The 22634-nt window shown below is 47.8% G+C and overlaps 1 protein-coding gene and 1 non-coding gene across 2 annotated transcripts; both read left to right on the plus strand.

The window, feature by feature from the left end:
- The first annotated feature begins 6956 nt into the window (after positions 1 to 6956).
- Positions 6957 to 15037, plus strand: GPR15LG (G protein-coupled receptor 15 ligand). The gene is made up of 3 exons (XM_047761680.1): positions 6957 to 7255; positions 8676 to 8765; positions 14114 to 15037. The coding sequence occupies exons 1-3, from the start codon at positions 7186 to 7188 to the stop codon at positions 14197 to 14199; spliced, it is 246 nt and encodes an 81-aa protein (XP_047617636.1). The 5' UTR covers positions 6957 to 7185; the 3' UTR covers positions 14200 to 15037.
- Positions 15038 to 22338: 7301 nt separating this feature from the next.
- LOC125117091 (U6 spliceosomal RNA) lies at positions 22339 to 22448 on the plus strand. Its single transcript, XR_007132468.1, has one exon. It is a non-coding gene; the product is annotated as a U6 spliceosomal RNA (small nuclear RNA).
- The last annotated feature ends 186 nt before the right edge of the window (positions 22449 to 22634 follow it).

A 22634-nucleotide genomic window follows, 5' to 3' on the forward strand; every position in this document is an offset into this window, starting at 1 on the left:
ACCTCGCTCAGGTTGAATGGACTGATTTCCCAGCAATGCAGAATGACTCCCAAGCAGGAAGACCGATGGAAGTTGAGTGACAGAGCATTTGTGGTTTGGTATTATCTAACTGTTCTTTTTTTTTTTTTTTTTTTGTCTTTGTCTTTTTAGGACCGCACCTGTGGCATGTGGAAGTTCCCAGGCTAGGGGTCGAATCAAAGTTAAAGATACCGGCCTACACCACAGCTCATAGCAACACCAGATCCTTAACCCACTGAGTGAGGCCAGGAATCGAACCCGCATTCTCATGGATACTAGTTGAGTTCGTTACCTCTGAGCCACAATGGGAACTCAGATCTGATTGTTTTTAAGAAGCGTCTGGGATTAATAGGGTTTATTCAGTTGGGTACTCCTCGAAGGAATGAACTCTTAGCACCACCTGTGGGGAGAAACCAGGATGAACAAGACCCCTTTTGCCCTGCAGTCACAGCCTGGCTGGAAACACGTCAGCTAGAAGACAGCCTCAGATGGGCACAGGCCATGGGTGGAGGCTAGGAGAAATCTCATGAGAGGACTGTGGAGCAGGGAATGCTGGAGATAGAAAACTTTACTGTTGGTGGGGAATTTGGAACCTGAAAACAACAGCATTAATCTTTTCAAGTTACATTTTTTAAGAGATCAGTTCAAGAGATAACACTCTGGTACCATGTCATTAAAAATGTGAGAAACAGTCACAAACAGATGACCCACGGTAATTGTGAAGTCATTATTCAGAAGCTACAAAGGCATTATCCAGACTAATCATTAAAGGAGTTCATCCAGGGTGCCCATGGGAACGTAGATGTCCTACACACACCAGCACAGTAGGGCTGGTGGCTGAGGGGGCTCCCAGCTTTAGCGGGAAGGAGCACGTCTGGGGCAGCCTCCCTGCACAGCATTATGGGAAGTATCTCCACCTAGTTTGCAGAGAACCCAGCCTTCTCTGCCTGCAAACCAAATATGTTTGTGACTCTGATTGTGTGCTCACAATCCAAATGTGCCACCCTTTTACAGAGTGCCTCAGAAAAGATAGAAGTAGGACCACCTACCTCATCTAAATAACAGAAGCATTTAAGAAGTTGGAGAGGCATTCCCACTGGAGTGCAGTGGGCTGAGAATCCAACTGTGGAGGTCGATGAGGAGGTGCGGATTCAGTCCTCGACCCAGGAACTTACACAGGACGTGGGTGTGGCCATTTAGTATGGATTAAAATTTTAAAAAAAGAAGTTGGAAAAATTATAAGATTTTCACTCTTTCTTTGCTAATTCTAAGTTCCAGAAAAAAAAAAGTGGGCATCTGAAAGGAAAATGGGGTGTTCAGGTTTGAGTTTGTTTGGTTTTTGTTTGTTTTTTTGGTATTTTATAGTTGTTCTTAAGTAATTTTTTTTAAAAAAAAGGAAAGTCCAGGAGTTCTCTTCATGGCTCAGCGGTTAAGCCTGACTAGGATCCATGAGGATGCAGGTTCAATCCCTGGCCTCACTCAGTGGGTTGAGGATCCAACATTACCCTGAGCTGTGGTGTAAGTCACAGACATGGCTCGGATTCCATGTTGCTGTGGCTGTGGTGTAGGTTGACAGCTGTATCTCTGATTCGACCCCTTGCCTGGGAACCTCCATATGCCGCAGGTGCAGCCCTAAAATGCAAAAAAAAAAAAAAAAAAAATTAATTAAAAAATCCATATGGAAAGAAAATACACTGAGGAGTTCCTGTCGTGGCACAGCCGAAACGAATATGACTAGGAACCATGAGGTTGTGGGTTTGATCCCTGACCTCGCTCAGTGGATTGAGGATCCGGCGTTGCCGTGGCTCTGGCATAGGCCAGTGGCTACAACTCCAATTAGACCCCTAGCCTAGGAACCTCCATATGCCGCGGGTGCGGCCCTAAAAGGACAGAAAAGACAAAAAAAGAAAGAAAAAGAAAATACATTGAAACACTTTCAAAGAAGATTTTCAGATTTTAAGAACTTGTGGGAAAACAGAACATTTCACCCTGTGGCCATTGGCACCATCTCACCTCCGAGTAGAACTGAACCCAGAGCCATCAAGGCCCTTGCAGCCCTGAGGTGCTGTGTCTGGGTTGAAGTATACCCCCAGACGGCAGAGCTCTGGCTGCACCTTGCGTATTCACCCTGTCCTGGTGGGGCTAGGCGTGGGGGTGAGAGTAGGGGAAGGTGACACCTCTCTTCTGGGAAGCCTGCTGCCAAACCTGCAAAGCACAGAACAGATGCTAACAAACAGGAGCCATCTCAAGCCTACCTGCAGTTCCCCAACTGCTGGCAGAAGCGGGAAACCTTGGCATCATCCCTCCTCCCTGCTGCCCAAGTCAATAACACTTGCTCTGCTGGTCCTCTCACCCTTCTCCATCAAAATCCACATTTGTGGGAGTTCCTGTCATGGTTCAGTGATTAACGAATCCGCCTAGGAACCATGAGTTGCAGGTTCGATCCCTGGCCTTGCTCAGTGGGTTAAGGATCCGGCATTGCTCTGAGCTGTGGTGTAGCTCACAGATGCGGCTCGGATCCTGCTTTGCTGTGGCTCTGGCGTAGGCCGGTGGCTTCAGGTCCTATTAGACCCCTAGCCTGGGAACCTCCATATGCCATGGGAGTGGCCCTAGAAAAGGCAAAAAGACAAAAAAAAAATCCACATTTGTGAATGGATCTGCTATGAGTTATTTAGGCCTGGATTTCAGTGTGTTTGTTTTTATTTTGTTTTATTTTTTGGTCGCACCCACAGCATGCCTGAGTTTCCAGGCCACAGGACAAACCCAAGCCACTGCAATGACAATACCAAGTCCTTAAACATTAAGCCACCAGGGAAGTCCTCAGTGCATTTTTTCTTTGCCCCAAGTCATGGCATTAAAAGTCAGTCATCATTCTGCACTGAAGAAGCATTATGCATCCTTGAGTACAAGTGGGAGGTTGATATTTCTTGGAGACAGGTCTGTTGAAAAAGGGACAGGAAGCTATGTACCCCACTGCCAGCATGTGATGGCCTAATATAACAAAAACTTCTTTTTGTATGACAGGATGCATTAGCATTCCACTGTCATCCAAAGCATTTCTTCCTCTCCAACTTCAGTTACTGTTTTACTGAGGAATAGAGAAGCTGAGCAACCTGTCCAGGATCACATGGTAACACTCTGCTTCAAGCCTGGATCATGTGGTTTTAGAGTCTGCACTCTTCACGAATGTAGGGGAGATAGAGAGATAGACATGAAAGGCAAATATCCTAAGTCCCCTACTCCAGGCTAAAACCACACGGTGGGAGTGAAGGGCTGGAGGCAAAAGGTCAGGAACTCCAGAGAGAGAGTGGAAAGCAGAAAGCCATGGGACTGTTCCCATTAGGGACTCAGAGATGGGGGCTTCACAAGTGGCCACAGGGTTGAAAAGACAGCGCCTTCTAGTCTCCCCTGGTGCCTTTGTGGTGTGGAAGAGAAGGTCACACCCTGACACATCCCCATGAAGGAGCCTGCAGATCTGCTGGCAGCCACCGTGGTGAGGCAGGGTAGTCCACAGGCATGACAGCTGGTAGACAGCCCACACAGGGCCCGGGGGGAGTGGGCTTCGGAGGGGGCATGAGTAACTGTGGGAGGATTCAGTGCATCAGTGAGTACCTAGGGAACCAGCAAGGTCAAAGATGGAGGCAACAGACACCAGGTTTATCAGCCTTGACACCAAAAGCAGGACACCCAAGGCAAGAAAAACCCACTGGTTATAGGCTTATGAGGAAGTTCAGATTAACTGTAAAAAATACAGGAAGGAGTGCCCGTTATGGCTCAGTAGTAACAAACCTGACTAGTACCCATGGAGATGCAGGTTTGATTCCTGGCCCTGCTCACTGGGTTAAGGATCCGGCATTGCCATGAGCAGTGGTATAGGTCGCAGATGCGGCTCAGATTTGGCGATGCTGTGGCTGTGTAAGCTGGCAGCTGCAGCTCCAATTCAATCCCTAGGCCTGGGAACTTCTGTGTGCCACAGGTGTGGCCCTAAAAAGAAAAAAAAAAAACAGGAAGCTATCAGCTTTTGATACAATTTGAGGGTGCTCGCAAGCTAAACATCAACCTTGTGGGTTATTTTCAACTACTCATGACCTCTTGTGGAATTGAGGTCAGGAAAGAACCTTAGCTTTGGAGGCAATCAGACCTGATTCCAGGTAAGAGGTTGCCATAACATGTTTTTTGTTTCTTTGTTTGTTTGTTTATTTTTAGATGTAGGAAAACTTCCCTTTCCTTTGTTGCGAGATGGAAATAAATGCCAGCCTCCCCAAGGTGGGGAAGGGTTAAATGAGAAGACAATTGAAAGATCACACCAGATTCTGGCCCCTCCCTTGCTCTGCAATTTGCTGAGCAAATACAAGAGGGAGAGTCCTTTCTGATCAATCGCAAGGTCCAAAAAATAGCCTTGAAGAAGATTGTGGTGACCATGAGGGACACAGGCCCAAATGCTTTAACCGTAAAGGGAAGGACACTTTAAGCGTTTTCCTAACTGATCTTAGAAATCACAAATTTGCCTTGAAAAGGTTTTCTTCCTTGTGAATTCCCCTGTGTGTTAGGTGTGTCTCTGGAGAATTTTTTTTTTCTCAGGAAGGCTGCCAAGTGTTCACTGTCATCTTTGGAAATTATTCAAAGCCTCAAATTTGATTATTTTTGTACCCAAACTGCATGTGCTTAAAACTAACAGGTATTCCTGTTAAAATGCTTCTCATTTTCACCTCTCTCAGCTCAACACGCGATTTCAAATATTCAAGAGCCAGAGGTGTTTCTTCCTTTTTTTAAAGTAAAAAGTTAACAGCTATCTTTGAAAAGTTAAAAAAAAAAAGCAGGTGAAAAATCCATGAACAAAGATTGTCTCTGGAGAGTGGAGTTTCAAATGGAATTTATACTTAATGCCCTGTGTTATTAAAATTAATGCATCATAGATTGATTCAGTAATTTTTTAGAAGCATTTAAAAAGCAGGAATTCTGACATCTGAATCTACTCTTCCTATTCAATATATGGTCCCAGGAGCCCCTGCAAATCTGTGAGTCGTATGTGTCAGTGTGTTGAGAACAGAGCCCTTGAGGTTGCCTGCTCTTTTAGCTGTTTAGTGCCCTATGGCTAGTCCTCTGGTGACAAAAAAACAAAACAAAAAAAAAAAGCTGTACTGAGAACCTATTTCTGACTCCGTGGCTGAGAGTCCTGGGAAAATATCTCAAGTCCTGGCTTAGTTAGACTGCAGACCCAAACCAGTCTCTCTCTTCATAGCCTGGGAGTCTTTCCTAATTCCTGCCCCATTGCTAAGAAGTTAGAGTTCAGCTTGAAGATCTGGCCCAGTCCCTGCCCTCTCTGCCAAGTAACCAGTTCTTTCCCTTCCCGTCTGGTGAGGGTTTGCCAAAAGCAAAAAGAAATCATGCCATTGCAAAGAGCACTGCAGGTAATGGGTGAGTGGCAGCCAAAGGTACACTATTGCCCAGAGAACTCAGTCCTGGCACCACAAATGAACCCCAGATAGAAAACAGAATAGTGCTAACAGTCCTTGATGTGAGTCGTGGATGTAATCTTATCTCAGGAAACATCTTTGGGAAACTTTGCTGCATTTAGGGACCTGTAATAAGCAATCTAAGAAAGACATGTGTGCAGAGCTAGCAGATACAGCCTCAAGACGAGAGCCACACCTTCCTGACCCTCCTTCATACAATGGCCACCCCCGAGACTCTCCTGGGCACCAGCTCTGAAGTTACTCCTTGCAGACCCCTAGGTCTTCCCAACCACACCCTCTGCCACAGCCACTGCCTGCTTAGCACAGCCTGCAGGATTCAGAACACAGCCTGGGAAGGGAGGCAGGCTGGGGCTGGATAGGTGACTAACACAGAATGATGCATGGGCCTTAAGCCTGGTGGACTCAACCAGTTTCTTTGTGTGGATTAGTTTTAAACTTTTCGAAAACAAAAGAAAGCCCACAAGCTATCAAAATACTCCCTGGCAATGGATTTGCTCACCAAACTGTCTTGAGCATGTGATCTAAATTGAATCTCTAATCTCTTAGCAAGAGAAGCAGACCGGTCCCAGGCAGCAGGGACTGTCTGAATTGACTGCCAGGAACCAGGATGATCCTGGAGTGTTGAACTTGATACCACCGTCTTCACGGCGCCCTTTCAGGGTGGGAAACGGAGCCAGCTCTTGGGTTAGAAGAGCACACGTATCAGGACAAAGGACAGATGGATACAACATCACAAGGGCAAATGCAATCTGTGTGTCTGCTTGACTGCTTCCTCCACCAGAAGCTCCCTGAGACCAGCCAGGCCTAGTGTCTTCTGTGTCCCTGGAGCCAAGCACATGGCTGAGCCCACATTGTATGTCCAAGGAGTAGGTGACACCAGAGCCTCTGGTGGCATCAGCTGGCTTTGCCCCATGCTTGCCCTTGTGGAATGTTCTCTTTCTCCACATCTTTACTCGGTTGATCCTGTACCTGACCTGTCCTTTGGCTTCATCATCGTCCTAAACACCCATCAAGGTCCAGCCTCTGATCCACCTCCTTTCCAGCCATAGGAGCATCTCCCATGTTGCAGACAGCTTTTCACACATGTCCTTGTTCAGGATTGTGGGAAAGAGAATGCTGTGCCCATTTCACAGACAGGAAGCAGACTGAAAGACGCTCAACAGCAAATTCAAGGTCACACGGCAAATATGTAGCAGAGCAAGGACTCAAACCCAGACCATCTGATTCCCAGCCCTGTGCTCCTTACTTTTCAATTGATGCCCAAGACTCTTCCCTGAGGCTTTGCAGAGGTTTTTTTGGTCCTTCTCCCTGCCACATCTAAGGAATGAGCAGGGAAACCTGTATTTGATGGAATGATTATTGACACTAAAAGTTAAAGTTCAACTCTGGGAAGTGGCTCTTCCCTGTCAGGAGTTTCCTGCGGCCAGGACTGGGAGCTCCCTCCCCGGGCTGGGCATTTATAGCTCTGTGTGCTACAGTTCACTAAATGCTCTCAACTTCTTGAAAAGCTGTTTTTGCCCTTTTGGGAGGGGCTGGCTCTACCCTTTATGAGAATTCCAAGGCTGCTGGTGCCCTGCCCATCAGGAAACACCTCTCTGTGTGTCACTCTATAAAGGTCCCAGGTGGCCCCAAGGGAGGACGTCTGCGGCACAGCAGCCTCCCCAGGACCTGAGATTCCCATCCCACCACCATGAGGTTTCTAGCCCTCACCAGCCTGCTCTGCATCTTGCTTCTCTGCTTGTCCTTCTTCTCTGCAGAAGGTAAGACTGTCCCTTCTCCCACCCAGGGTTCGGTCCCTGAGCAGGGACTCCCATGTCAGGAAATGGAGGGCAGTCCCCCTCCCCACAGGCAGTCCTGGGCCCTGGAAATACAGGCTGTCGCCCCTGAACCTGTATAGCACCTCTCTCCACAGTGGCAGCAGCCGGGGGTGGTTTGGGAGCCTTCCCACCCCACAGTATCCACCCAGAGCCCCAGTCCCGCAGACACACGCATGAGCTAAGTAGAAACAGAGCACTTGCCACGTGGACACGCAACCTCGCAGCCAGGTTGCTTCATGCTAGATGTTCAGGAGCCACTCTTTTGCACTTGTTTAATACTGAGGGCATAGTCAATGTGTGTTGAGTGAATGAATAAACTAATTAGCAGACCAACTGAGTCTGAACATCCCCTAAATCTCATGGACAGGAAGTACTCGTGGCAGATGGGACAGGAGCTGGGGGCGGGGGTCATGGCCATGAGTGTTGAGAAGTAGGGTAGATGGCCCTTGCATCTCTATGAATATGACTATTTAGCTCTCCTGGCTTTCTCAATTCAGATAGCTGAATATTTTGAGGTTTTTCTCTTGCCTAGCCCTCTAGAAATTGCCTACTTTTATTTATTTATGTTAGCAGGTATGGTTATTTTAACATTAATTGGCGTTTAGGGATATAGAAATAAAAATAGGGATGAAAAAAAACACCCATAATTTCAAGACTCAAGAATGGTCATGTACGGTATTTCATTTGTTTCTTTTCAGTATGCATACAAGCATTTCTGTAATTGGTTATCAATTACACAGTCCATAGCAAAGCAGTTTATCAGTCCTTGACTTTGGACATGTTAGAAGTTGCCAGTGTTACCTTAATGACAATTCAATGAAGATGAATACTTTTCCCCATTAAGTTTCCTATCTAGTTAAGAATATCTCTGGCAGATTTTCCAAGTTGGTGTTATTGAATGATATTTTTAGATATAACTTGCCGTCAAGTGAATGTGCTATGATGAATTTACATGTTTAGACCTTTAGATGATTCACAACTTTGCACTATTTTAAGTATATGGGAAAATGCATGTGTGACCATAAGACGCTTTCTCTATTTAGGGTTATTTTCTTCTCTTGCCAAGGGGAGAATTACTGTGTCAATGGGCATAACACTTCTGAGTGATGGTGCTGAACTGTTTCTCGCCCAGGAACACGAGGAAGACATAGTCTGAGGGCAGAGTATCCCCCCCATTGACTTGCAATTTCTGAAAAATAAGGCATCTCAAAGCCTACTCTTTCCCAGAGCTCTTCTGTAGCCTGGCCCATCCTGACTTTCCTTGAATAAACATTCCTGAACACCTTGGCCTTGGGAGTGGAAATTCCCTGGTGTCCCTAGGCATGCTAAGGGAGGGAATCTGTCCCCCTGTGTCTACCCGCAGGGAGAAGGCATCCCAGGAACCCTGCCAAGCCCGGGAAAATCAGGATCTGCTGTCCCCGACTTCCTGTCCCAGACCTGATGCCCCGTAAAGGTAAGTTCCTCACCCACCCAGGTGTAAGAACCTGAGAGAAGGCAAGGAGGGTGGAGGGGACAGTGCAGGCCAAGGAAGAAGCCGATATGGAGGCATGAGATGGGCAAGAAGTGGCCTGGAAGACATAGCGAGTGGGGGGTCAGGAGGCACTCATGGACTATGAACCAAGGCAGGGCTGGCCCCATGACCGAGCTACCACATGAGGCAGGTGACCAGGTGGGGATGGGGCACACAGGTCCAAGGAACCCCAGAGTTGCGAGCAGACAGCCCCAGGCTTCCAGGCTAGAGGTGCAGAGCTGGGCTCCCTGCCAGGGTGAGGCCTGGAAGAACAAGGCTGCCCTCTCCTACAAGGCCTGGGGAGTACTGGGCTGTGAGGAAGATGGGCCAATGGAGAGCTGCAGGCACCTAGCTCCCAGTACTAGGACACCAGGCCTGGGGCAGGTGACACACGGGAGTTGCTTGACCGAGGGTGTGAGGTTAGGACAGCTGGACCTCAGCTGACCTTTTGTAGGAGGATCCTGGAGCCTGAGGCAAGCAGAGCCCCCGTAGGAAAAAACAGCCAGGCCTGACTCAAACTCAGGGTTCCTGCTCCCCACTCTCTGCAGCCTAAGGCCCCGCTCAGGGGTCTGAGATGTCTCCTCTATGGCCCAGGGAGCCTATGACCAGAGCCAGAGCCTCCATACCCCTCTCATCTCCAGAGTCCTGTGCCCCAGGAGGAGCCTGGGTGTGAAGGTGAGGGAGGGAGGCTGTGGGGCTCAGCCTCAGGCCATTTCTCTGGAGAAGCTGAGAGGCCCTCCTTCTGACTGGCATCACATCCCACTGGGGCTGGGTAAAAATAACCGGTTCTCACACACTGAACCCAAGTGTGAGGCCCCTGCCCAGGCAAGGTGCCTCCACTCCGGCTGGCTGCTTCCCTGGAGGCCCTGGCCTGGCTGAGGAGGTGTGTTTCCGCGAGGCCCTCCCCACAGAGGAGGGCAGGGTGCACTCAAACCCTGCAACCCCTCCCCAGGATGGACTTGCTCAGAAGCAGTTGTCCATGAAAATAATCAGTAAGCTGTCAATAATAAGAATAGAGGAGTTCCCTTGTGGTTCAGCAGGTTAAGGATCTGGGGCTGCTGTGGCTCTAGTTATAACTGTGGCGCAAGTTCAACACATGGCCAGGGAACTTCCGCATGCTGAGGGGGCAGCCAAAAAAAAAAAATAGAGTTTTATTTGAGCTAAACTGAGGACTGGCCCTGAAGCCCACTTCCGTGATTATTCTAAGAAACCACTCCAGAGAAACACAGGTTTTCAGCACAGTTCTATATCTTGTCAGAACAAAGAATGTTAAACAAGTCAGGGTTACATTTCAAGGAGGTTTTTTTTTTGGTTTTTTTTTTTTTTGGTTTTTTGGTTTAAAAAAAAAAAAAGCCAGCATGTACACAGAGAGTCAGTATGGGCTTGGCTCCTGGGAAGGGAGTCTTACCATCACTGAAGGGGCACCAGCATTAGCATTCCAGGAAGAGGGGCATTTAGTCTTGATTTTTAAGATGGACATTCTTTACTTCTGGTCAACATGCCCTTTTCTTTAATAATAACTAAAGCATATCTACAATATATGTTCGATAGGCCACACATAGGCTATTTCAGTTAGCACAAAATTAACTCATGTATAAGCCAGAATGACTTCCCTATATCTCAATATGAGAGAATTTCTTTTATCACAGTAAAGAGAAATTAGGGATGTACTGCAGAACTTTGCAAAACAACTTAGAAAAAGAAGAGAAAAACAAACATTTTTACTCTCATGCGATCTCATGCAAATCCTCAGAACTACCCCAGGGAAGCATGGTCACCATTTCACAGATTGGGAAACTGAGGTTCATAAAGACTATGAGGCAGCACAGTTTCCTGCAGCAGACTTACAAAGAGCCACACATGCCCAAGGGAGACTGCAGATTTCCAGGAAGGAAAGCTGCATCTGGGTTAGAATCTCAGCTCCACCACCTGCCAGCTGTGCACCCTTGAGCACGTTCCCCAGCTCAGCTAAGCCTAAGTCTCCTCACCTGTGACAGAGTAGAACAATAGACTCTACCTTTCCAGCTATGGGGAGGAGTCAGTGCGATCATGACTATAAAGACGGGCATAGGCCTTGCCCAGGCTCCTTTGTAAACATGCCCTGCTGTTGCCCTGCAGGAAGTCTGAACTCGCCCAGGCTTGGTGGTTTCCACCCACAGTCTTCCGTGACAGATCTTGGGGTTCACACATCACTGTGGAATCAACAGAAGGGGTGCTGGGTGTGCCAGGCTCTGGGAATTTAGCCTCTGTACTCCAGTTCACTGACACTGTGCACTGTCTGTCGAAAGAGAAAGTAGCCCAGGGCTGCCTGGAGGACATCCCTGAGCTGACATCACAGCTGCATGTGACACACGCAGGCCAAGATCACCTTCTCTTCAATCTAAGACGTCTTTCCTGAGCGTGGCTTTTACCTAAGTGCTGTGCCAGGCCCATGGAGGTGACAGGAAGTGGCAGGCACAGGACTCTGGATCAATTTGATAAGACCATTCCCCAAAATCAATGTGCTGAGTGGCCAATTTGCTGAACTTCCCACATTTACCAATTTACTTAAAAAGGGCTTTCTCTAAAGTATTTGAAAAGTTTATAGCAATCTATATGGCAGCATTGTCATAGCAGCATTTTTTAAGGGATGTTCAGTATGTTGATTCTGTTAGCACCTGAGGGGCATCAGGCTGGGGTTAGACTGACAGCTGTTTAGGCTCCACCAGCTGGGAAAATCCTGTGATCCTGGGACTTCTGTCAGGCTGCCTTCCTTCCATGTGTCCTGAGGCTGTCAGTGAGGTAGCTCCTGAGGGAGACCGGGGAAGCCTTGTAGGAGAGGTCCTAGGGCCTGAGAGTGCACCTGTCCTTCCCACAGACTCCCCAGGGCCTGAGAGCTCTGTGCCACCCACCTCTGCTTTGAAGCCCAGCAAAATGACTTGACCCACAAGGAGAGGAGACAGGGCCTCCAAGGGGCATAGATTCATTCCTCCCCCACCATGGGGCTGTCTTCAGAAAGGGGCCCAGATTGCAGGGACAAAGGTTACCCATCAAGGACCACAAATGTGATGACTTGAGGGCTTTGACAACTTTAGGTGGTATCAGGGTGGACACGAGGACCCAGAACAAGGGATTCAGGAGGGGAAGAGGTGGAGAGGGTGCCCAACCCATCCTGCCCAGGGAACCAATCAGAGGGGCTCAGATTAGTGGTCCTGTTCTTCGTGATTATATCTGTCAGCCATGGCTGCAAAACAAACTACCTCCAACTTCAATGGCCCCAAACAATAAGTATTTATCCTTTTCCATGAGTCAACAGGTCAGCTAAACGGTTCTAGTCTTGGCGGGGCTCATTCATTCTTCCAAGGCAGTTCTGCTGAGTTTGGCTGGGCTGTCTCTCTCACATGTTTGGAGGTCAATGGTCTGAAGCTAGGATGGTCTCTGGGCAACTGGATTCTCTTCCACGTTATGTCTCATCCTCCAACAGGATAGACTTGTTCATGTGTGGCTGCAGGATTCCACCTATGTGAGTGGAAGTACATGAGGTCTCTTGAGGCCTCAGAACCCATCCACCTTCATCTCCACTGTATTCTGTTAGCCAAAGCAAGTCACCAGGCCAGTCCAAATTCACAGAGCAGGGAAATAGACCCTTTGTCTTGATGGGAGAAGCTGCAAAGTCACATTGCAAAGGAAGGGTGGAGAATTGTGACTATATTTGCAATCAGTTAACCATGGTATTTATTGTTGGAGCCAGAGAAGAGTTTGGGGTGGTGAAGGAAATGTTTAACAGTGATAAAAGGGTTATCTGAGGATGGGGACAGGAGATGGAGGGAAAGCAGTGATCAGGAAATCATGGTCCTCCATCAGAAACGCTGGTGGAAAATTCTCACAATGTGATAGTAATAGATGGAGTAGTTTACACTGTATATTACTATGATTATCACTATGGGAAGGCAAAAGCACTTTTGAATAGGAAGAAAAAGAGAAGGAAAATTACACCAATATTAGCCCTTATTTATGACTAAGACATGAAGCTATGGATGAATTATGATCACTAAATTTATTTTTCATATAGCTAGTGATTATACAGCATTTACTGCACAGCACTTACATCTGCTAACTCACTTGCAACCCTCACAATAATCCAGAGTTAGATACTATAGCTATCCTCATTTACACAGATGAGGTGCACAGAGACATTTAGTAACTTGTTGAAGGTCATACAGCTAGTCAGTAAGTGGTAGAGCTGGGCTTCAAATCCAAATAATCTAGCTCCAGATTCTATGTTTTTAACTATCACACCATCTTACATATAGTAACAATCTGGCAACAGAAGCTCAAAAAAAGAGGAGTCTCGTTACCCCGTAATTTAATAACCCTTCTTATTCACGTTTCCTTCGGGGTTGTTTTTTGGGGTTTTTTTTTGGGGGGGGGGGGCTCATGCAAACATATTTACCTAGTTTTATTTTCATTGTGCCTCATTTTTTGATTTTTAAAATTAACATGGTATTGTAAGCATTTTCTTTGGTTGCTACATAGTCTTCATAATCATAGGGTTTTATCACTGTTAAACATTTCCTTCACCACAAGCTACCCTTTACTTAATTAACCATTTCTCTTATGAAGTTACTAATATTGTTTCCAGATTTTTTTTCTGCTATTAAAAACAACACTTTGAAGCCCAGCTTAATGCATGCAGTTTTTTCTTTCCTGTGGCTTATTCTTCCCATAAATGGGACTGTTTGACAAAAGATGCAAACGTAGCTTTAAGATACACATCACCTGAAACATAAGAAGGAGACAGCCTGAGAGTCCAAGGGTCTGCAAGTAGGTGAACGTGAACCCTCCCACTACAACCATCAGAAACAGACATTCCAGTGGATGTGTGTACACATATAACTGAATCACTTTTTGTGAAGCAGAAATCATCACAACATTGTGAATTAACTATGCTTTAATAAAACTTAAAAAAAAAAAAAAAAGAGGCCTCCAGATCTCTCAGCTTTAGTGGACTCTGCTCTTGACAGAGACAGTTGAGCAGATAAACTACCTTCTCTCCATCTTCTGTGAGTAAATCAGTTTTCTCCCTGATGGAATTGAAATAGACTGGGCTGGCCATAGTTGCCATGAAAGGCCCCTCTGGGTCTCCAGGAAGGAGGGTAAAATCTGACTCATGTTTTGATTTTTTAAAAAAATCTTTATATCTAGAAATGACTCAATTGTATTTCCTCCCCACTCCCTACCCTCGACTCTCCCTGGATCTCTGCCTCTTGTCTGGTCTTGCCCGTTCTTACCTGCCCTCTGCTTCTTCCCAGGACACCATATGAGGATCTGCAGACCATGCAAGTTCAAGCAAAAGCCCCAACTTTGGGTGGTGCCTGGGGCACTCCCACAGGTTTAGTGCTCCCCAAACCAAGCTCCATATAGCTGAGACCCTCATACCCCATGCCTGAGGCACCCAGAAGCCTCAGGTTCCCCCAGGATGCTCCTCTCAACGTTGGGGCTAATGGCAGTGATCTTTAGGGCTCTGGCCCACGGAAGCCTCTGCCAATGAACCTGAGCCTCCCCTCTTAAAGACACAAAACTTGCTGCCTGCCATGTGGGATTGTGCTCATGCTGCCTTTTAGAAAAGCCTGAACCAGAGCCTTCTGAAAACTACAACATGGATTCAAAGGTTAAAGCTCTGGAATGCTTGTCTCGCCATGTGGCTTTGGACAATAACTCAGGCCCTCTAGGTTCAAGCTGGGTTCAGAGATAAAAAATCTAATGAGAAAAAATATTCAAGGAAGGCACCAACAGGCTTCACTCACCTGCTTCAACCTTCATGGCAGCAAGCTGGGATGCTGGAGGGCCTCATCTTGGACAGCAAAGGCCTGGGAGAGTTCCAGAACTCCAGATCCTGGTGTCAGTCATGCCATCAACCTTCAGAGTTATTGTGAGCCAGGATCAGCCCACCTGGCCTCAGTCCCCACCTGGCCCTTGAGCGCTGATAGTCAAGACTTCACCGTGACTTTTGGCAGCTACAAATCTGGAGACTTCCGGGCCTGCTAGGGTACAGAGTAACAGGCACCAAAGAGCCACCAACTGGCCATGCCAAGGCCCAGCTGTCCGGAGATATCCTATGCCCCTAATCATCCCACATCCCATGGCCCCTGACGGAACTCCTTCCTGACTTTCTGAATGTGTATGAGCCTGCTGGAAAGAGCATTCAAAGAAATAAATTACAAGTAAATAAACAACATGCGTGGCAGGCACATCATTGTTTGAGAAAGTTGGTGGTAGGTCAGATCCACAGCTTTTTTTTTTTTTTTTTTTTTTAGGGCCACACCCAAGGCATATGAAAGTTCCCAGGATAGGGGTAGAATCAGCTGCCAGCCTACACCACAGCACAACAATGCCAGATCCAAGCCATGTCGGTACCTACACCAAGGCTCACGGCAATGTTGGATCCCTAATCCACTGAACGGGGCCAGAGATCAAACCCACAACTTCATGGGTAGTAGTCAGGTTCATTACCACTGATCCCCAACAGGAACTCCAGAGCCACAGCTTTCTGCTACAGGAAACCTGTGCCCTGAGGCCTCTCCTGCAGGCCAATCCTCTCCTTCATCACAGCACAATCTAAACATGATAAGTGGGGAATGAGGAATAATGACATAGGAGAGTTCCCATTGCAGCTCAGTGGTAATGAAACCAACTAGTATCCATGAGGAATGGAGTTCAATTCCTGGCCTCGATCATTGGGTTAAGGATCACTCATTGCCATGAGCTGCAGTGTAGGTTGCAGATGCAACTCAGATCTGGTTTTGCTGTGGCTGTGGTGTAGGCCAGCAGCTACAGCTGATCTGACCCCTAGCCTGGGAACTTATGTATGCCACAGGTGCAGCTCTAAAAAAATTGTTTTTTAATTTTTAAAAATTAAAAAAAAAGCTGGCATGAGGCTCTGACATGTGGGCACATAGCAAGTGCCCACAAGCGGCCTGGCACATTGAGGAACTTGGTTCAGGGAAGCCCCAGCCTTCCCTACCCCCACCCTGGGGGGTGTTTATGCCCAAGTGAGCACAGAACTGCAGAGAGGCAGCTCAGAGGGAACAGATGGCCCAGGTCTAAGAGGCTTATCCTTCAGTAAAGTTTCCTTCTAATCTGATTCTCCTGGCAAGGTGAGAAGCCCCTCCCCACATCATCCTACAGCCAAGTCTGAGAATGCCAGGCCCGCCAGGTGCAAGACTGATGTAACAGTTCTCTGGCATTGGGCAATGGGGACAGTGGTCCCAGAGCAAACCCGAAATCTTCACCTTGTTGTAGGACAGACCTTTCCCTTCCTTCCAGAAACTTCACCCATGGGTTCACCCTCTTACTCCCTCACTCATTCCCAGGGTAGGTAGTATCAGATGGTGCTAGTTCTGAGGCTCAGAGATGAGCAAATACAGTCCTTGCAGGCTGAGAGGTCATCATTGCCTGAAAAGTTGTCAGGTAAGAACAGAGGGCTGGGCATGAGATCAGGAGTGAAAAAATGAGGAGCTGATGCTTGCACTGAGTTAATGGAGGAGTTCCAGCTGGAGAGGGAGGGGTGTGTGTATGTGTTTGTGTGTGTGTGTTGTGGTGAAACAGGGGTGAAGAGTTGAATATTTGAGAAGAATCTCGTAACTGGGCAGCAAGATTGGGGGACAGGAGCTCCTGCTGTGGTGCAATGGGATTGGTGGCGTCTTGGGAGCACTGGGACTCAAGTTCAATCCCTGGCCTGGCACAGTAGGTTAAGGATCCTGCATTGCTGCAGCTGCAGCTTAGGTCTTGACAGGGGCTCAGATCTGATCCCGGGCCCAAGAACTCCAAATTCAGCCAACAAATACAAAATAAATAAATAAAGATTTGGGGACAAAGGGGAAGTGGAGGAGTTTCAGTCTGGGACCGAGAGAGCCCAGAGATAAATGTTACCAGGTATTTAGAATTTATCCTGAGGACAATGGAAAGCCAGAGCTTTGTGTGAGCAGGAGCGAATGCAGGGGGGCCATCAGGAGGAGATGGAATGAGCTGGGCAGGGAGAGTCTTATGAACAAGGCTATTCCAAGGCTGTTGGGGACCCTAAGAGGTTACGAGAAAACCCAAACACCTGGAAGTGACCCTGTGTTATAAAAGCGGAATATTCTGTTGCCTTAATTTATTCCTTGAAGAATCTAAACATATTGGCAAGTTCCAATAGCGTCACTAGAGAAAGCATCCAGTCTCCATGGCAACTAAAGGGGCCCCTGCTGCCTGACTGGCTGGGAACCCTGGGGCAGCTGATAGTGCAAGGCTTTCCAAACAGACTTGGGCTCAAACGATGGCTCTGTCGCATGCCCACTGTGTGACATCAGGGAGGTCAGATTGTAGGAGAAAATGTCCCGATAAAAAGGTAGGAAATAGAGACCCCGGCCATGATGACTAAGTAAAGTCCAGCCAACTGCCCCAACCACCCCTCCCCGACATATATGCTTCTGTAACGTTTGTTGCTTCCACAATTACAACCCTGCCTGTTCTCACTCCCATCCAACCAGCCAAGCATGGACCCAGAAGGGCTATTCTATAAAAGCCTTGTGAAACCCTTCCTCAGGGCTCAGACTCTGGGGAGTGATCTCCTCTGAGCCTGCTGGCGTAATAAACCTGAGTTCTTCAACTCTACAAGTGCTCACTTGGTTTCTCGCCAGGTAAAAGAGACGCTGGAGTTGATACACTGCAGCCACAGGGCTGCTGCTAGAGCTGACACACTGCAGCCACAGGACTGCAGGCAGCTGCTGTAACAAGATGACCTCTCAGAGCCTCAGTTTCCCATCTGGAAAATGAGGCCACCACGCCTATCACAGAGGGCTGTTAGGGAGGGAAATGAGGAAAGAAGAAAAGGCTGGCTCTGAAATAGAAGCCAAAGAGTCATCATGGATCTGCTTCCACTGAACTAAATGGATCCAGGCCTCCTCACCTCTCCACTCCTGTTCAAGACAAGGGCCTCCAGGACCAGTTTCATCCCCAGCGATCACAGAACCTCCACTGGGCACCACACACAATTTACAGCCCTGTGTGCCCACTCATTCTGCTGATTCATTGCCAAGCTTATCTCTGGGCAAACTGTCCAGGGTAAACCAGTTTCTGGGGCCCTGCTGTGGTCATGTCTCTGCTGGTTAATGTTCATGCGGGACCCCACACGTGACTCCCCCAACTGACTCTGCAGACAATGGCCCTGCTGTGGAAGCCTCATAAAACTTCTAGGATATGGGTGTGTCCAGGTACCTAGTCTGGTCTCCCAAGTGGTGGCTGGACCTTGCCTGTTTACAAGCAGCCTGGTCACATGTGGCCAGCTCCAGAGGCAGCTGGCAGGCTTGTTATCAACAGCTTCATCTCTGGAAGAGGTCTTTGGCTTATCTGCTGTTTAATCTATCACACTGCCCTGCCCTCAGGCCTTGCAAAGTACAAACCAGAGGGTGGGAAGCGTCAAATTACAAGATAGCAGAACTGAAGAGATCCTTTTCCACACTGAAATACAACCATTTTGCTTGCTCAATTCAATGTTTAAATACGCTATGGATATGTGTGTAGCAGTCGCACCACTCCCTATTGCATATCCCTCAGCCATCTGACACAGTTCCACATCCTGCCTGGCTCAGCAGGCATTTCAGTGTATACCCCTTGGCTATTCCAGTCTATAGGTTCATGGATGGGTGGAGGATGAGGGAGCATGTCAATGGCCTGCAGAAGGTCAGTCGTTGACTAGGACTTAGGACACAATCTTAATTCATTCACTCAGTCAGTCATTCAGCCAATCAACAACTGTTCATTAGGACCCACTGTGGGACAGGTCTGATAAGGATACTGAAGCAACCTATTCACGAAACATGGTCTCTCCCCTAAATGGTTCATGACATTTTGTGGGAGACACCAAAGCAGAGAGATTACAGCACTAAGCTCTCCTAAGGGCCCTGTCAAGGTCCCAATAGGGAGCACTTCTGTTTGGTGCAGAAACATGCCAGAAGAAAAAAAACTTTCTGGAGAAGATATTATTTGGTGTGTCCCCTACCCAGGCTGAGCCATGGGCCAGGCTGAAATAGCAAAGGAGACTACTATAGGGTAAAAAGAGGCAATGGCAGGGCTGGAGCTTTTGCCCACCTGTGTGAATGCCACAGTGACCAAGAGCCAGCATTACAACACAGAAATCCCAGACAATGGGTACTAGTCCCAGGTATATGGGGACTGGGGGAATAAGTGGCATCCCCAGGCTCCCACAGAGTCCCTCAGGGGAACAGGAAGGCCCTTAGACAGATAAGAGGAGGAACCCCATCTCCATGTCAGACTAATCTGAGGCAGCCACCCTATACCTGGCCTGGACACAGCCAGGGGACAGGGATGGCCATATTTCAGAGGTGATAGTGTCTAGGACTCCCCAGCCCCACAGTTGAGCTACTAACCCCACAGCCCATCACTGTGGGGAGGGACTCCCAAATTCCAGCTAGGTGGGTACACTTGGCCCAGACTTTAGGACCTCAACTGGGCTGGGATAGGTGGAGCCTCACAGTCCTGTCCAGAAAGGGTACATCCCCCAAGCCTATGCCTTCATGTGCAGTACCAGATCCTATCCTGGACCACAGCTTCCCTGTCATAAGAAGTTATTTTATTGGACTTGGCAACTGCGCAGAGCAGCTTGGGGTGCTGACATCAGTGTGCCAGACCGTCTCATCCCAGACATGTGGGACAGAAGCAGGGTGCTGGAGACCTTCCCTGTCCGCCTCCTAGATCAGCATCATTAGGGAGATGAGCCTGAAAGCGGGCACCTGCTGCTCAGCACAGCCTCAGCACCAGAAGGAACTCAGAGAGTTCTGTGCCCAACCTCTCCTGGTGCAGGTGTGCATATATGACCTCGGCATGCATGTTTACATGAGGACACATAAGCCATTCATTGGTATATAATTGTGCACAATGGATCTGCAAATGGGACTAGAACTCAGATATGTCTTTGGGAAGCTGTGTGAATGTGCATGTGTGTGTGTACATGGGCAAGGCACTGTGGGTTAGCACACTCAAGCAGATCAGGGCTGAGCAAAGAGGTCATAAGAGCCTAGGTTGGCATGTTGGCAGATGGGGCTAGAATACACCTGCCCAGGCTGGCAGCTGCCACTCAAATTCCCACTTCCTAACCACTGGACCATCTGTTGTACATCTGCCTGAGAAAGAGCTGTTGTAAGTCTGCCTGAGGAAGAGCTGTCAGAACCTGACCTAGAGAAGATGTGATCTGATATTTCACAGCATGTTCCTTGGCAAGGAGGTCCAGGGGAGAGGGAGCTGGTCACCCTGCAACAGTGATGGGCATGTGGAGGACAAGGTGACAGGTGTATCAAAGGCTGCCCAGGGTCTTTGGGAGAGGACCAAGCCCTACATCTCATGGCAGGTGGAAACTTCCTTCCCAGCTATGAGAAAACGAGCCTTCCAGGGAGCTGCCAGACCCTCAGTACCACGAGATTCAAATCAGGGTCCAAGGTGAGAACCTCCATAAGAACTGCCATTTTCCTATGTTCGCAGATACTGTGGGGACAGGGGAACCATTTAAGGTGACCAAATCATCCCAGTTTACCTTGAAACTTACTGGGTTTAGCATTGAAAGTCCCATACCCCTGGAAGTCCCCTCAGTCCCAGGCAAACCAGGCTGCTAGTCACTATAGCAGATCTGAACCTGTACAGCTGAAGGTGGACAGTCTCTTTAAGAAAAAAACATAAAAGTACAAATATAAAGTTAGGGCTACGGAACGGACATGTGAGAAAGGGACTCAGGACTGAAGCCTCAGGAGCTTCATGGTCACCTTCCCCTGCCATGGAAAGAATTTCGACTATTTCTGCAGCCAAACCAAACTGGGTGTGAACCCAGACTCTTTCCCTCACTGGCTGTGTGAGCCTGGGCAAGTGACTTACACTCTCTGTGCTCTAACTTTTTCCTTTGGAAAGAAGAGACAAAAAATCATCACCCATCTACCCATCCCCACACACAGCATGTGGGGTATTCCTTCTCCATTTCTCTCCAGTGCAAGTCTGTTGACTGAATGAACTGAGAAGTCAAAAGTGCCAGAACCACTGGATGAGATGGAGATGGGCCCAGGGAGAGATGGTTCTTCTCAACACATTGACACTTGCCCCAGGAATCCCTGTCTCTGCCTGCAGCTCAACGGGTGATCTACAGCAAGCTTCAGTCTCCTCCTCTCTGTACAGAACTTGTGAAATGTTTGCCCTTGCTTTGTTCCAACATTTTGTGACACCAAGGATGCAGAAATATCTGCAATTCAAAGTGCATTTTTGCAGCAGACTCACAGGTAATAGGGAACAAACCAGTGGTTGCCAGTGGGGAGAGGATTCCCTTTGGACGTAGGGCAAGATAGGGGTAGAGGATGAAGAAGTACAAAGTAGGAGTTCCCATAGTGGCACAATGGTAACGAACCAGACCAGTATCCATGAGGATGCAGCTTCGATTCCTGGCCTCACTCAGTGGGTTAAGGATCTCGAGTTGTGGTGAGCTGTGGTGTAGGTTGCAGACGTGACTCGGATCCTGAGTTACTGTGGCTGTGGCTTAGGCTGACAGCTGCAGCTCTGATTCGACCCCTAACCTGGAAACTTCCATTTGCCCTAAAAAAAAAAAGAAGTATAAACTATTAGGTATAAAATAAGCTACAAGGCTATACTGTATAACAAAGAATTTAGCCAATATTTTCTAATAACTATAAATGGAATATAACCTTTAAAATTGTTCATCACTATATTGTAAACCTACAACATATAATACTATACATCAACTATACTTTGATAAGTAAAATTTTTAAAATATAAAAATAACTATTATAACCTTTAAAAAATAAATAAAATGCATCTTTCCAGCCAAAGGGTCAAGCCCAAGAGGATCAGGGAGAAATGTTTTGGTTAATTGGGCCTGGAAATTGCCAAACACTCTGTTCATTCATCTTCTTGACCTGATTCCCTAACTCTTGCTAACAGTAGGTGGAAGAGGGCTGGCCCAGGGGATGAGGAATGCTCTGCTCCTGTGAAGGCCTTTGGGGGAGGAAACGGGGCTCCAGGCAGGGAGGCCTCTCCCAGGAGCGCATAAAGGGGTCCTCTCTGTCTGTGTACACACCATTCCAAGGGCATCCTGGAGAGTGATCAAGCTTGGGCCTGAAGTGTCCACCCCATGCACTCTGTGAATATAAGGGGGACAGGCTGCTTCTTTAAACAGACTCCTTTGTCAGAGCAAGAAGATGAGGGTCCAGCCCAGGGAAATTTACCGGCAACAAGGAGGGCTCCTGAGCTTAAGTGCTTTCCCTAGTTGTCAGCACCCAGGGCCTCCATGGCATTTCTTTGCTTTGTCTAATAATCTTCCAGGGATGGGGAGCTCAGGCCTTCTGGGAAAGTCCATACCTGCTTGGCCAGCTTTGTTAGCAAGTCTGTCCCAGGCTGGGGCTTGAATATGTTTTCAAATGGTTCATCCTCACAAGGCTTGAATGGGTCTATTGCTCCCCCATGGTCAAGACCAGGCAGTGGGGCGCTTGCTTCAGCAGCACTTATACTAAAACTGGAACGATACAGAGAAGCTTAGCATAGCCTCTGAGCAAGGATGACATGCAAATTTGTGAGCAAGGATTCCATATTTTTCATTGTAAATCAACTATAATAAAAAAAAAAAAAACTTTACCCCCCCCCCAAAAAAAAGGAAGAAGAAGAAGACTGGGCAATGAGGATGGGGAGGGAGGCTAACCTGCTGCCTGGTAATTACTGCCTCCCCCCTGAGCAGAGACTTGAAGGCCCTTTCTGCTGCCCACCACACACATGGACCCCATG

Source organism: Phacochoerus africanus, chromosome 15 (genome assembly GCF_016906955.1).
Source record: "Phacochoerus africanus isolate WHEZ1 chromosome 15, ROS_Pafr_v1, whole genome shotgun sequence".
NCBI lineage: Eukaryota > Metazoa > Chordata > Mammalia > Artiodactyla > Suidae > Phacochoerus > Phacochoerus africanus.